At 55.7% G+C, this 13,489-nt stretch overlaps 1 protein-coding gene and 1 long non-coding RNA gene across 7 annotated transcripts in view; one reads left to right on the top strand and one right to left on the bottom strand.

Moving 5' to 3' along the window:
• The window catches only part of SZT2 (SZT2 subunit of KICSTOR complex), a 54,906-nt gene that overhangs the window by 3,050 nt on the left and 38,367 nt on the right, over positions 1 to 13,489 (bottom strand). For all 3 annotated transcript variants that reach the window (XM_020914685.2, XM_020914684.2, XM_070468302.1), the window contains 27 exons: positions 12,922 to 13,051; positions 10,974 to 11,126; positions 10,771 to 10,873; positions 10,580 to 10,685; positions 10,379 to 10,490; positions 9,717 to 9,835; positions 9,445 to 9,609; positions 9,100 to 9,184; positions 8,802 to 8,966; positions 8,546 to 8,713; positions 7,950 to 8,083; positions 7,376 to 7,542; positions 7,165 to 7,262; positions 6,943 to 7,075; positions 6,714 to 6,844; positions 6,481 to 6,581; positions 6,230 to 6,406; positions 5,775 to 6,042; positions 5,592 to 5,671; positions 5,382 to 5,507; positions 5,079 to 5,278; positions 3,671 to 3,761; positions 3,363 to 3,443; positions 3,206 to 3,280; positions 783 to 996; positions 287 to 440; positions 25 to 147 (listed from right to left, as the gene is read on the bottom strand). In XM_020914685.2, coding sequence (XP_020770344.2) covers positions 25 to 147; positions 287 to 440; positions 783 to 996; positions 3,206 to 3,280; positions 3,363 to 3,443; positions 3,671 to 3,761; positions 5,079 to 5,278; positions 5,382 to 5,507; positions 5,592 to 5,671; positions 5,775 to 6,042; positions 6,230 to 6,406; positions 6,481 to 6,581; positions 6,714 to 6,844; positions 6,943 to 7,075; positions 7,165 to 7,262; positions 7,376 to 7,542; positions 7,950 to 8,083; positions 8,546 to 8,713; positions 8,802 to 8,966; positions 9,100 to 9,184; positions 9,445 to 9,609; positions 9,717 to 9,835; positions 10,379 to 10,490; positions 10,580 to 10,685; positions 10,771 to 10,873; positions 10,974 to 11,126; positions 12,922 to 13,051 — 3,659 coding nt within the window. The remainder of the gene's footprint in view (positions 1 to 24; positions 148 to 286; positions 441 to 782; positions 997 to 3,205; positions 3,281 to 3,362; positions 3,444 to 3,670; positions 3,762 to 5,078; positions 5,279 to 5,381; positions 5,508 to 5,591; positions 5,672 to 5,774; positions 6,043 to 6,229; positions 6,407 to 6,480; positions 6,582 to 6,713; positions 6,845 to 6,942; positions 7,076 to 7,164; positions 7,263 to 7,375; positions 7,543 to 7,949; positions 8,084 to 8,545; positions 8,714 to 8,801; positions 8,967 to 9,099; positions 9,185 to 9,444; positions 9,610 to 9,716; positions 9,836 to 10,378; positions 10,491 to 10,579; positions 10,686 to 10,770; positions 10,874 to 10,973; positions 11,127 to 12,921; positions 13,052 to 13,489) is intronic.
• LOC110151340 (uncharacterized) lies at positions 47 to 10,121 on the top strand. 4 transcript variants are annotated; one of them, XR_011487919.1, is made up of 5 exons: positions 47 to 134; positions 5,731 to 5,817; positions 6,920 to 7,094; positions 8,139 to 8,227; positions 8,477 to 8,787. It is a non-coding gene; the product is annotated as an uncharacterized lncRNA (long non-coding RNA). The 4 variants fall into 4 exon arrangements; XR_011487918.1 differs by having other exon boundaries at positions 48 to 134; positions 5,670 to 5,817; positions 8,451 to 10,121; XR_011487917.1 differs by having other exon boundaries at positions 48 to 134; positions 5,670 to 5,817; positions 8,477 to 10,121.

The raw sequence follows: 13,489 nt of genomic DNA on the forward strand, positions 1-13,489 counted from the left end.
ATTCGAGGCATGGGGTCTGCTGACCGAAGAACATGTCGCTCGGCCTCTCCCTGCTCCTCGAAGGGTGCAGCGCAGTGACAGACAAGCAGAGACACGTCGAAGTCGTCCTGGTGACGAAGTCCCTCAGAGTCGAGGTAGGAGCCAGAGCTGAGCAGTGGGGGTGGGGGAGATGTCAAGCCTGGGGTTCCGAGGGAGCCAGGCCCACCCTTTCGGCCTAGGAGAACACGGGTCCGCCTGTGGCAAGGACGGCCCCGGCTCCAGCTCCACCCGTCCCCTCCCGCCTTACCTGTGCCACGCCGACACCAGGGCGTACTCGTTGTGCTCCGGGCCTCCTGGCCGGGCCATCCGGAGCGGCTTCATGTGGTAGGAGCTGGCGTGGTCGGCCACGTAGTTGTACAGCTGGTGGGCAGCGATGAGCGGGGTGGGGAGCTCCAGGGTCCCTGAGGGGCGAGTTACAGGAGACACTGAGCCCCAGACAGACACAGTCATCTGGTGGGTTGGAGGACAGCAGTCCCCGAGGCTCTGACTGACCAGCAGACTGAGTCTTTCTGGGGAGCTCCTGTGGGACATGGAGAGGGGACAGAGCACAGGACCTAAACTTAGGAAACAGACTGGGAGTTACTTAAGACAGAAGGTGAGGACAGGGTCCGGGTGACACAAGGCGACTGACAATACAGGAGAGGAGAGACAGAGACAAGGTCTGGCCCCCGGAAGTGGTCCCTTTGGGCCTGGCTTGTGGCCTGCTCTTTTCCGGGTTCACTGGCTTGCCCTTGGGCACTGACCTTGGTAAATGTGGTTGCGGCCGAAGTGGGGCCCATCAGGGTGGTGGGCCAGGAAGTGTCGCAGGAAGGTGGTCAGGTGGTAGCCGTGCCGTAGCACCAAGTGGGCGCCCAGCACGTGCTGATGCACGAGGCGCAGGTGGAAGTCGTAGCTGAATGAGTGCACGTGCATCAGATCCCGCACCCTGTCGCACTCCTCTGTGAACAGCATGGAGAGCTGGGGAGGTGGTGGGGGGACCAGGTCAGGAAACGATGGCAGGCTGCCCAGCGCACCCTCACACTTCCCTCCTCCTGCATGGGAAAACGCCGCTCACAGTTCACCCAATCCTGTGGGTCCCTCTGCCAGAAACGCTTCTGTGAGAAGCCCTCTTCATTACATTCATCTGTGTTGTAACTTTTGACATGAAACTGACCATTTTGAGAGATGAACCTTTGAACTCTGTATCTCAGAGTCCATTCAAGTCCAGCAGAGATTTACTCATGCAATAAATACTTGCTGAATGCCTACCAGGTGCCTACCTGGTACTGTTCTAGGTGCTGGGGATACACACCCTTGCCCTCAAGGAGCTTACAGTCTAGCAGTGGGGACAGGATAATAAACATCAGAGTAAATGAATACACAGCACATTAGTAGATTGTTATGGAAAATCAAGTGATAAAGCAGGTGCGGTTTTAAACAGGGTGGGCTGGGTAGGCCAGGTGTGTAATTACTATTAGGTTTTCCTGGTCACTTCTCATCTCTCCAGCTTTATCTTCTCATCAAATTACTTGCTCTTCCCAAGTATATATCACGTATTTTCTCTACACTTTTGTACCGGCCATTCTCTTTGCCTAAATGCTCCCACTGACCCCCAAAGCTGACTAACTCCCACTCATTTGTAAAGCTTCATCTGGGATATCCTGTCAAGGCTAGCCCAGGGTGGGCCTTCTCTAGTTGATCTGTGAATGAATGAATGAATGAATGAACAAACCACTGAAGGAGGAAGAAAGGAAGGCAGAGACATGGAGCTGGGCTTCTCTTGGAGGAAATCAGCATTACTGAGAGTGTATTAACAGTTGGATAAGTGAGGCTGGAATGGCAGAATCTACATGAGCATGCCCCTTGGTGGCACTGGCCAAAAAACTAGTAGGAAAGGAAATCAATGACTGTAAACGAGGCAATTGCCTAGGAGTCAGAGTAGCTGCAGGACCCTGGGTAAGCCATGACCTCTCTGCTTCCGTTTCCCCATCCACTATGGAAATAAAGGAAAGGCCCTCATAAATTTGAAGCAGCGTGATAAACACTGCAGTCGCCAAGGATGAGCCTTAGATTGCAGCTCCATTACTGCTACCAACTAGCTGTGTCCCAGGGGCATATCACTTCACCTCTGTGAACCTCAGTTTCCCCATCTGTACAGCAGGAATAAAATTCTCCTCTTTGCTTAGGATGTATACTAAGCACTTACTAACTAATAGCAATAATAAAGCAACTTAGAAATCTAAGTAGGGATACAGATTAGATATGCAGGGGCAGAGAGAGCCAAGCTGGATAGAGATCAGGGAAGTCAAGACTTCAGGAAGCTCAAGAGAATAATGAAGTGGGTCCGTCCCGCCAACACTACAGCAAAGTGTGGAAGAGTACCTGCCCGTCCAATCTCCCTGCTGTGCCCTGGCCCAGGCAGGTTCCTACACTGAAGTCACCAAGCTTTCCTGGATCTCACTCTCCTGTGATGACTAGACCAGGCATCCACACCTGAGTCAGAGCCCACCACCTATGAGCTGGATCTGAAGCTGTCCGGATTTGGGAGGAGTGTATGCCGTCTGTCCTGGAAGGTGACAGCCTGTGCCTAGTCAGACCCTGATCTCTTAGAAACTCGAGGTACAAGAAGGCAGAGACCCTTGCACAAGCCTGACAATCCAAAGGGGCCAAACTCACGCAAGGCTGGAGGGCTTCAGGTCCCTGACCACACTCGGTCCTGACTCATTCATTCATTCAGAGCCCTCCTGAGTGCTCAGCCCTCATGGGGTACAGAAGCCCTGCCTTCAGGCAATCAGGGATAGAAATAAAAGTAAGTGTGGGGGTATACTGTATGGGTGGGGACTCTAGTCCACATTCTAAGTGTTAGTGACTATATGAACAGTTCTAGGCTGTCCCCAGCTCTAAGCCAGGACTGGCACTGGCCCACCCATGTGTCACATCACCCATTCAGCTCAAATGTCCTCACTGCCCAACCATCTATGGTCAGTGCCAGAATGACTACAGGGCTAGACCGCCTTCTGCTGCACTGCCTTCTGCCCCAGTGCCATGCCTGAATAGGGCACTGGACTACTGCAGTGTGACTGGTAGCTGGGCCAATCATGGCACTGGAATGACCCGGCCACCCACAGCAGCAGATCATTGCTGGGGCTACACTTGGACCCCACAGCCCTCTGTCCTCAGCACTTACCTGAGAGTTGACAGCCTGCCCCATGGGGATTCGGGAACATTCCAGAGCAAACTGTTTAACACAGAAATAACAGCCCTGGAGAGAGGATGAAGACGAGGTCAGGAGGGCAAGAGACAGGAAGGCCTGGGTCTCCTCACGTGGTGCTCCGCCTGTTTACCTGAAAAGCCAGCTCCATGAGGATGATGCCCCCAGGCAGTGCCCGCTGCAGGTGGTATGTGGTGACTGAAGAGCCCGTGCTCTGCAGAAAGGAGAAAGACTGGGGTTTAGGGGTAAGAATGGGGGCTCACTGGGGAAGCAGGCCCCCCGGCCAGTGACTTTAATGGTGTCAGGCTGGGATCAATGACCTCAGTCATTATCCAGGGCCCCTGACTTTAGGCCTTGGGCAAATAATTCAGGCTCAGTGATGCTGGTGTCTGAGGCATTGCTGATTTCACTGCTGGGGAAGGCACATGACAAGGTGTTTACCTTGGGGCTCCCTTCAGCCTTGGTTTTCGGGCAGGAAAAGGACCCCCGTCCTTCTGTTCCAAGGATAGCCATAGCCCGAAGCCGACTGGTGCTGCAGAAAAGGAAGAGGGACAAGGGGGTGAGGCAGGCCTGTGGGGTGAAGGGTCCCTGCTGTCAGACCCAGAACCAGCTCACATGGAGTCACTGTGGAGGCGAGGAGACAGGCCCAGAGGAGGGAAGAAGCTGCTTGGGTCCCATGCTGGGTCAGTGGGAAGGCTGAGTGCGGAGTCCGGGGCCACACTGTGGGGCGGGGCTCTTTCCACAGCATGTGCTGCTCTAAGGGGAGGTGGAGACAGGTCTCTCTCTGCCAGCAAGAGGATGAGGGTGAGGCCACCGAGGCTGCTGTGACTAAAGGGAGACCCCTGTGGGATATGGCAGTACCTGCTTGTTGGGGGCAGCAGGGGAGGATGGGAGAGGAGTGGGTGATGTCCATCTTGAGACTTCATGGGGAAAGCTCAAGTGGACGCTTGATGCCCTGGTAAGGACGGTTCCTCTGAGAGGGAAAAGGGGTTCTCTTTTGAACAGGAAAGGTCAGTTTCAGTGATCTAAAGCCTATTATTCTTCCCTTCTCAACTCAGAGACAAAGGGGATAAAGAGAAGTACTGTGAATGAGGACAATATAGAAAGAGCCAATGAGATACACTCATCATACTCAGGACTACAAACTGCTGGAGCTGTTGCTGGGGGTGGGCGGGGGGTCAAAACCTTTGGCAAGAAGAAATGTCCCAGTTAACCCTCAAGGAAATAGGGACCAAGCCTATTGATTGGAGAGACTTGAGAGGGAGGAAGACTTGATTTAAAATTTTCCTCTAGAAACATATATTTAACCTTAGTGTCTTTGGTTTTAAAAGGGAATTCTGACTTCTAGGAAGAACATAACTGAATGGGAAGGATGTGAATGCCAGAGAAATCCCTACTGCTGGGACCTGGCTGTGGAGGGCAATGAGCAGAGTTCCTCCTGGGGTCTGTCCCAGAGAAATGAGAGGGGCAACCAAATGAAACATCCTGGAGGTGCAGGCCTGTCCTCTTCCTAAGGTCTGGGAGAGAGTGGGAGGCCGGGGAGATGGAGAGCTGGTTACAGAAACACTAAGGAGGTGGGAAATGGCTTTCTGGGCATAGGGGGCATCTTGAGTAAGAAAGCATGACTTACATTTACTACTCTGAAAAGGCATCAAACTGAAAACAGAGAGGAGAGAGAAAACAAACTCACATATCTGGATATGTGAAATGAACTGTGTCACAGTGTGGGCCTGGTGAGCTGAATGTGCACATGGCCCTCATTACCCAAGCAGGACCCAAGGGGAAGGGAGTGTCGGGCCTCACCTGCCATGGAGGAGGAGAAGAGAGCAGGGAGACGAGAGGGGCTCACCTGCGGGCAGGCGAGGGGGGCCGCAGCGGCACCAGCACAAAGCCCATGCTCTGCAGATACTGCACGTACTGCTGCAGGAAGGCCAAGCTCAGCTCCTTCAACCAAGGCTCCTCCCGGGCACCCAGCGGAGGCCCATCCGAGGAGTCGCAGCTGGCGGGGGATTCTCGGCTTCCCGAGGCTGACTCAGGGCGATGGCGCCGCTGTTGGGGTGGAGGTTAAGAGAGACTCTACCCTCTGGCAGCCACCCTCTCAGGGGTGAAGAAACGGGGGTCCCCCAGAGAAATTCAGAGTCTGGAGCCTCACCTGTCCCTCCGGGGGCCCCGAAGTCTCTGGGGGCCCATGCAGCCAGGCTGCAGGGTCGAAGAGCAGGGCTGTTGCACAGTAATGCACCAGGCGGGACGACTGTTTCAGGGTCTCCAGCTCCCCGGCCTGGGGAAATGGACAGTGAGCACCGGGCTGGTGGCCAGGGCAGAGTCACGGGATGGTCCCGGAGGACGCGAATGGGGCACTCACACTGATGGGCATGCTGGCTGGGGCGGAGCGCTGCTGCCACGTGACAAACAGGTTCTCCATCTTCATCTGGCGCTCCAGCTCTAGGGGTTGGAGGCTTTTAGTAGCAGACCCCAGGAGCAACCGCCCCTCTTCCTGCCAGACTCCACAGCTGGCCCTGCCTGCCGCCTGGCCCAGCATGCTCACCTCTGCGCTCTGCCATCTTGATCTCCAGGAACTGTTGTCCGTGGTAGGTGACGGGATCGGGTGGTCTGGGCACAGGGCCGAGGGAGGAGCTGGGGCGGGTGGCCGTGATATCCCTCAGGGCCTCATCGAAGGGGAACGTGTCCAGGGGAAGGGGGCCCCCGCCCCGCGAGGACCCACTCAGCCGGCCCTGCTCACGGCTCAGGGGGGGGCTTGCACTCCGGATGAGGGTCTCTGCTTCCATGGTCGGCAGCAGGAATGGGTTTGGCTCCTGAGAGAGACGAAGCCTCGCAAGGGGTCTGGGGCCCCTGCCCTCAGACCCCCTCTCCCACCCGGGGCTGTCCCCCCGACTCGCCCTCCCTATGACCTCTGCTCTCAGCCTGCCCCCTCTCCTGTTTCTGGACGGCAGCTTCCTTTAGCTGACCGCTCAGGAGGGGAGGGGCCCAGACGGCAGGCACCTTTTCGTCCCGCACTGGGAAGTCCAGCTGGCCGTAGTGGTGGAAGAGCCCCAGCTTCTGGCTGAGGAGGCAGAAGATGAGATGGGCGCGCGCGTTCTGCCACTGCACGAGGCGAACCAGAGCTCGGCCCAGGGCCGCCCCCAGGTCTGGAGCCCAGTTGTAGGTCAGCAGCTGGAGCTGGAGGTCAAGGCTCAGCGTCAGTGGGATCACAGCCCACCCACCTACCACCCAGGCCCTGGCCCCATGCCTACCTTTTTGTCCACGACCTCCAGCAGCAAGAACCTCTGCCGGGGAGCATTTCGCCCCACGCTCCCGTCACCTCCCGGCTCAAAGCGCTGCACGGCTTTGGCAGCTATGGGGTCAAGGGGCAAAATGAAGGTCTTGGGACTGATCCCTCTCAATCCCTCACTGCCCCCCACAGGGTCAGAGGTTACAGGATCAGTCCCTCTGAGACCCCCACCCCCACTGCAGGCTGTGGCCTCACCCTGCTGGGTGGGCCTCCTCCACTGTGAGAAGTTCCTGCCCAGAAGCAGCAGGTGCCGCTCAGTTGCCGGGCGGGGCGGTGGGCCCAGCTGTCCAAGGGAACAAGGACTGAAGAGCTCTGGCTCAGGAGTCCTAGTGGGAGGGAGGGATGGACAGAAAGCAGACTATCCAGGGCCCATCCCCTGGCCATCGCCTCTCCCACCTCAGCTTCCACGAGACCCCAAACTCACAAATGCTGCTCAAAGATGCGGACACTGGTGTCGCCAGCCATCGAGGTGACCAGAGTGGTGAACTCAGACAGGACGGATGGGAGGAGGAAGCGGGACACCATGTGAGTGGAGCTCCTGGACACCGAGGCGCATCCTGGATCCCGGGCACAGAGGTCGTGGTGGGGCTCGGGGCTGGGGGCTGGGGGCTGGGCCACAGGCTCGGGGGTGGGAGAGGGGTCTCACCGATCTGAACCATGAACTCCATCCAGCGCTGAGCAACACGAGCAAGCACAGGCTGCAGGGTGCCCGCCTCGCCCTCTTCCAGCTGTGTGGTCCTCCGTCTGAAGACACAGCAGGATAAACAGCCTCGTACCCACACATAAGACCTGTATGTTCACATGCACTCAATAACCCCTGTGACTCCACAGCACACTTTCCATGATAACACACATACCTTTGTCTCTGGGCCCCAGACTCTGGGCCCGCTGCCCGCTCAGTCCCACCTGGAGTCCGAACGCTTTCCGTTTTGTGACGCCTTCGACCCCGAGTGTCTTCTGGCCGATCCAGGACAATGTCGTCAGTTGTTTTGGGGGAACCCAAGTCCCCACATTCTGTTTTACTCTGGGGGCAATGCAGTGAATGAGGAGGGGCTACTGGGAAGGGGAATGTGGTGGAGGATGGAGGCATTCAAGAATAGTTATAAGAGCCCAGAAGAACTGGAGGCTGACCAAGCAGCCTTGAGCAGGCTACTCAACTTTCCAGATTCTCAGTGGCCTCACTAGTAACAGGCCTGCTGAAATCTTGCAGGCTGTGAGGATCTGACAAGGAAAGAGGGAATGAAAACACTTAAGCTGAGGCTATCTATATATAAGTGAGAACATGCCATGCTCTGTACACTCCTGTCTAAGGGACAGAGTAGTTTCATATAACAGGAGCTCTGGGGCAGGGCCTCCAGGGAATAGAGAGGGGAGACAGGAGGCAGGCAAGAAGGCAGAGATCAACTTCACCACCTCCCTTTCTCCCATTACCAGCATGTCCCAGAAGCTACGCCGGCCAGCTTTGCTGGGGGGAGTCACAGGTTCGCCAGGGCCAGGGCTGGGGGGAAAGGTGCTGGCTCGGCCTGCAGGGCTCTTGGTATCCAGTGACCCACTCCTGAGACTTCCTGTGGGCACCAGGCATTACAGACTCCTATCACTGACCATCAACCCCCATTTCAGACAACCCAGCCAGCCCCAAGACTGGTAAGAGACAGACGTGCCATTTACTTACTCTACCTGTTCCTGCAACCCAGCCAGCCCCCAAACTGGTAAGACACAGACATGCATTTACATACTACAACTGTTCCTGAATGGCAGGGTGTGTATGTGTGTGTGTGTAGGGAGTTCCTGGTTGTTGTGTGTGTGTGTGTAGGGAGTTCCTAGTCATATACCCCTAACCTGAGTGACCAATTGCACACATACATTTCTATCAAGTGTATCACCTTGCTGATGCAGAGAAGGTGATGGACAACTGTTGAATGTGTATTTTAGATGCAGCCTTTGCCATGTCTCCCCAGACTCTCCTGGCATCCTGACCTGGAACACTGCCTCACCTGGATCTGTGGGGTTCTCCAGACTCCACGTACCTGTAGATGTATCCTCTGTACACAGTGGCGCTGGCAGCAGCCAGAGCTCCATGATGGCATCTGCCAGGGCCTGGCGAGCTGCTGTTCGGAGCTTCTCCTCCAGCTGCACAATGCTTATGTTCCCCTTTTCCCACACATCTAATCGAAGCCGTGGGGACCCGCTTGGAGCTGGAAGAAAGAATGGGGGCTGCTTGAGTGTGTCCCTGGTTTCCACAGCATTAAATGAACACTCCCTTCTCTGACCAAGCTGCTCCACCTGAAGAACTGTCCGGCAGGACTGGGCAGCGAGTGACTTGAGTCAGCTGCTCGAACTCCTCCTCCTGCAGTGGGTCTGGGGGCCCCGGAGAAGAGGGGGGCCATGATGCCAGTGAGATGGGGGCTCCCTCCTCATCCACAAAAGCTAGAGTGATGCAGGCAACCCCTGGGTAGAAATCCAAAAGGAAAGCTCAGCTCTGGGACTTCCGGGCCCTGCCCCTCCCCACCCAATCCAGCTGCAGGACGGGAAGAGGCTTTCCCACACCCCGTGGCGCCATGGGCCCAGGGCTGCATTGTACCTTTGCCCCCAGTACCCTGTCCTCCAGGCTTGTTGTACAAGTAGATGTCCAAGTCGGGGAGGCCACCCTGTGGTGGGAGTGGATGCTGGGGAGAGAAGGGCCACCGAGCGCTAAGACCAGGCAAGTGGACAAAAGCCATCAGGGACCAGGTGTCCACAGGAAGAGTGGGGAACAGGTACACACAAGAGCAAAGGAAGACACAGGCAGGTAATAAAGGCCGGGGCAGGGCTGGGGTGTACAGAGATCCATGGGTGTACAAAGGTACATGGGTTGGGGGGGGCATCTGTAGAAAACATCTAACTCAGCAAGCAGGCATGCAAGGGTGGACTGGGGGTGCAGCCTCACCTGGAAGTGGTTCCGGCTGTTGCTGTCGGTGTACTTGGGGGAGTGCAGGAAGATGAGCAGGTTCTGCCGCAGGTACCAGGCCAGGGCGGGAAGCCAGGGCCGGCAGGAGGGTGGCAGTGCCAGGTGCAGCACCTCCGAGGGCAGACTCCCTGGGGGCTGGATGAACTGCAGAGAGGGAAGGAAGGGGAGTCAGAGCTGAAGAAAGAGGTTCTGGCTGCGACTGTCCTGGCAGCTGTGGTGCAGTCACGCAGGGAGCCTGGGAGGGAGCTGACCTCCACGTCAGCTGGCGTCAGCTTGCAGTTCCGCACGAGCATGACTGTGATGACGTCTAGTGTGGCCTCATCCAGGCGCCGACGCAGAACCCGCACGAGCTCATCTGTGATCTCAGGACCTGGACACGGTGGGGAGGTGGAGACACTGGCAGAAGATCCAGCCACCCCAACTCATCCCTTAACGCAGACTCAAACAGGCTCCCGTGCACCAGAGGCAGCCAGCACTAAGTTCTAGTTCTGCCAAGCTACTCAGCGTGTGACAGGCGAGTCTTACCTCTCAAAGCCTCAGTGCCTCCCTCAATACAGTGGGAATAATAATAGCATCTATCTCATATGTAACAGTCTTAGCCCAATGCTAGTATACATTTATTGAGCCATAAATAAATGAGCCAGTTGCCTATTGGATACCTTGGGCTCAATGTATCCCAAACCCACCCCAGTATCTGGCCAGTGGGACCACCATCTATCCACATGGTCACCCAGTTCAGACACGTGGCTGCATTTTAGCCAGCTATAGGTCCCACCCTTCAACATCCCAGGAGCCTATCCCTTCCCACCCAGCTCCTGCTCGAGGGGGGCCTGGAGCTGGTGTAAGAAGAGAAGTCCCAGAGGACTGTGGAACCGCATTTGGTCACTCCCCGCCCCTGCCCCACAGCCCTCACCTGCCTGTCCCACACCATGCACCAGCAGCTGGATATGTCTGTCCACTTGGCCCACGGGACGAGCAGCGTCAGAACTGCGGCTGGATGCCATGTCCAGGGGAGAACGGGGACCCTGCAGGGCAACTGTGGTCAGGGCCTGGCTCCAGGGAGCAAAGTCTGCAGGAGTACGGGGGAATCAGGGAGTGGGGGGGGGATACATGCCGAGGCTTCCTCAGAACCGATGGGCTCCTGGCTTCGGGACAGAGCAAGGGATGGGGGCAGGGCATCACTGTCCCACGGCCGCTCACTGCAGGACGTCTCCAGGAGCCTGGGAAAGAGTGGCAAGGGCGGGCTTTGGACAACAGCTCCTCCATTGCCCCAGGCTGTGGCCCGGCTTCCCAGGACCCACATACCGCAGATAGTACACAGCTTTTGTTGCTCGCTCCTGATAAACAAACATGTTCTTCCGGTTCACAACAGAGAAGGCATTAAGCACAGAGCGTAGTGCCTGGATGGCTGTAGGGGGAACCTGGGTTTAGGAAACTCTCCTCTCCAGATTCCCCCCCAACCCCTGACCCCCCTACACTCCACCTGCCCTCCCATGCCAATCACATACCCCGAGAGACGCCCATGCTGGGTCCCATTTTGAGGCGTGAGTGGACTCGAATCACGGTTCCCCAGACGACGTCACAGGAGAAATGGCCAGGGACAAACTGCATTGTGGCGGCCAGGTACCCTCGGGGCCCACAGCTCTCATCGGCAGCATAATCTGGGGGACGGGAGACGGTGGATCAGAAATGAGACACAGACCTCTGCCCTCAGACTTCTCACCTGTGAACTGGCCTACATGTCCTCAACCCCCAACTCCTCTGGCCAATCACTCTGCGGAGGGGAAAAAATGGTTGCTTTGGGTATTAAAATAAGCTCTTAGGAAGACAGGTCATAGCACAAAGGTTTTCAGAACTATCTCAGGAAGGCATGGAGAAGGAGCTAAGAAAAGGCGTCAGGAAAGGCAAAGCATAATCCTGAGGACGCTGCCAGGACACTCTGAGCCTGTCAGAATACAATACAGAACACATCCTACTCATGTACTCATTGGGCAGTACAATAATAATACATACCCCATTAAGACAGAATGTGTGTGGCTGCTTACATATCCCTACAGCAGAGTGAGGGGACACTACATCCTTTGCTCTGGAGGACAGCTAGCCCAGAAAACTCGAAGGGTTGGGTGGCTCTTTGCAAGAGCCTGTGGCTACAGCCCATGGCCTTGACCGACCCCTTTCTGGTTTCCAGGTTGATGAGGAACCTTCCAGTAGGTCAAGGTGGCAATCTGGTTTCCTAGAGAAGCTGCTCTAAGATAGGAGCAGTGTACAGGACACCCAGGGGGCTGTAGAGTCTGGAATGGAATGCTGGTTGCTAAGGGTTTCAGCAAAACCATATGGAAAGACCAAAATGAGGAAGGGCTGGGTCTGGGCTCCAACTAGTCTCACACCCTGGGCTGCTGGGAGCCACTGTGAAGGAGTGCTTGGCGGTCGCAGCTCATATTCAATTTGCAGAAGATGTCTTCTAGACCCTGGGAAGTCCATCAGTTACAGGGATTCTGCTTTGATATGGAACACATCCCAGGACGTGCTGAGAGACGCGCTCTCCCATAGCTGTTAGGAACGTTTGTCTACAGACTTGCCGAGCATGTTAAAGATAAGGAGTGATCTGACGTTACTTTTAGAACTGAGGGAGAATGGCAAAGGAATGGCACGATCTGGCTTTTTTCTGTGAGCTGGGGTGAGAGGTCATGAGGAATACGAGAAGGGAGCAGTGTGGAGATTTTGATTACCATTTCAAGTAGACGATCGTGTGTTTCCTAACTGACCAGACATCTCAGAAACCCCAAAGGTTTCTGTGCCTGCCTGTCTGGAGGGACAGCCAATCAGAGGGCAAATCCTACTGGCCCTCAGGCTCCACCCCTCCGGTGTTCTCGCCTGTGAGCTGGCCTACTTGTCCACCATCCCCTGCCCCTTTCCTCGGCCTCGGCTATCACCCTGCAGGGGAGAGACGGTCATTTCAGAAAACAAGGCAGGGCCAGGTAGAGCATGCCCTTAGGAAGACAGGTCACAGCAGCGCCTGTTCTGTGTCCCTTCTCTCCTGTACTCTTCAACAGCTCCCCCTCTGCTGGCTCTTTCCCATGCAACAGAAACATGCTCAAGTCTCTACCTTATTTTAAATTCCTGCCTTGCCTCCCACCTTCCTTTAGTTTCTGCTGGATCTGTTTGCTTCTCCCTTCACTGCCAGGTGACTTGAAAGAGGAGTGACTCCCGGCTCCTCCAGCCTAATATCCTTTCATGTTTCCGCTTCCTCTGGCTTCCTACTCCTGTCTCCATTGAAAGCACTTTCACTAAAGTCACTGATGACCCCGTGGCAGCCAAACCCGATGATCGTTTTCTGTCTTCTTCTCCTTGTTCTCACTGTGTTGCCTGGCACCGAGGACCAAGTAATGGTGAGTTATTTGGTCCAGCCCCAGCTTCAGCAGTCTTCGGTAAGGAAGGCTCCTGAGTGGGACTCACCATCGCTGGGCAGTGGTACTCGCTGACGGGAGTGGAAAGGGGTCTCGCTACGCCACAGATCTTCTTCGCTCTCAGCCACCAGAAGAGAGTTGCACACGTGACTGTCATGCAGGTCCTGAAGCAGCAGCCGCTGAGAGAAGAAGGAACCAGCCCTTGGGGAACTGAAATATTCCCACACACACTGCTGGTGGTGGTGGAGAGGGGTGATCAAAGGCTAGAGAGAATGCCCATTATCACTGGGGTGTTGGAGGTCAAAAAGAGCATCAGTAATTACTGGGAGCTCAGAGATGGTGTCTGACAGTCACTGGGCTCCAAGCGCTGAGTGCTGAACATCCATCTCTCCTCTTTGCCAGAATCTATTTACTGCCCTTCAGATCTCAGCTTAAAAATCTCTTCTTCCCAGCTTTCCCTGACACTGCAGATGGTCAGATCCCTGTTAAGTGCTCTCACAGTCTCTGCTTTTCCTCTATAGAAGCCTTCACAATTGCAGCGGAAATAATTTGTGTGTTTTAGTTGTTTCATATCCATCTCTCCCCACTTGACATAAGCTTCTCTCTGTCTTAATTCA

The sequence above is a fragment of the Odocoileus virginianus genome, chromosome 5 (genome assembly GCF_023699985.2).
Source record: "Odocoileus virginianus isolate 20LAN1187 ecotype Illinois chromosome 5, Ovbor_1.2, whole genome shotgun sequence".
Lineage (NCBI taxonomy): Eukaryota > Metazoa > Chordata > Mammalia > Artiodactyla > Cervidae > Odocoileus > Odocoileus virginianus.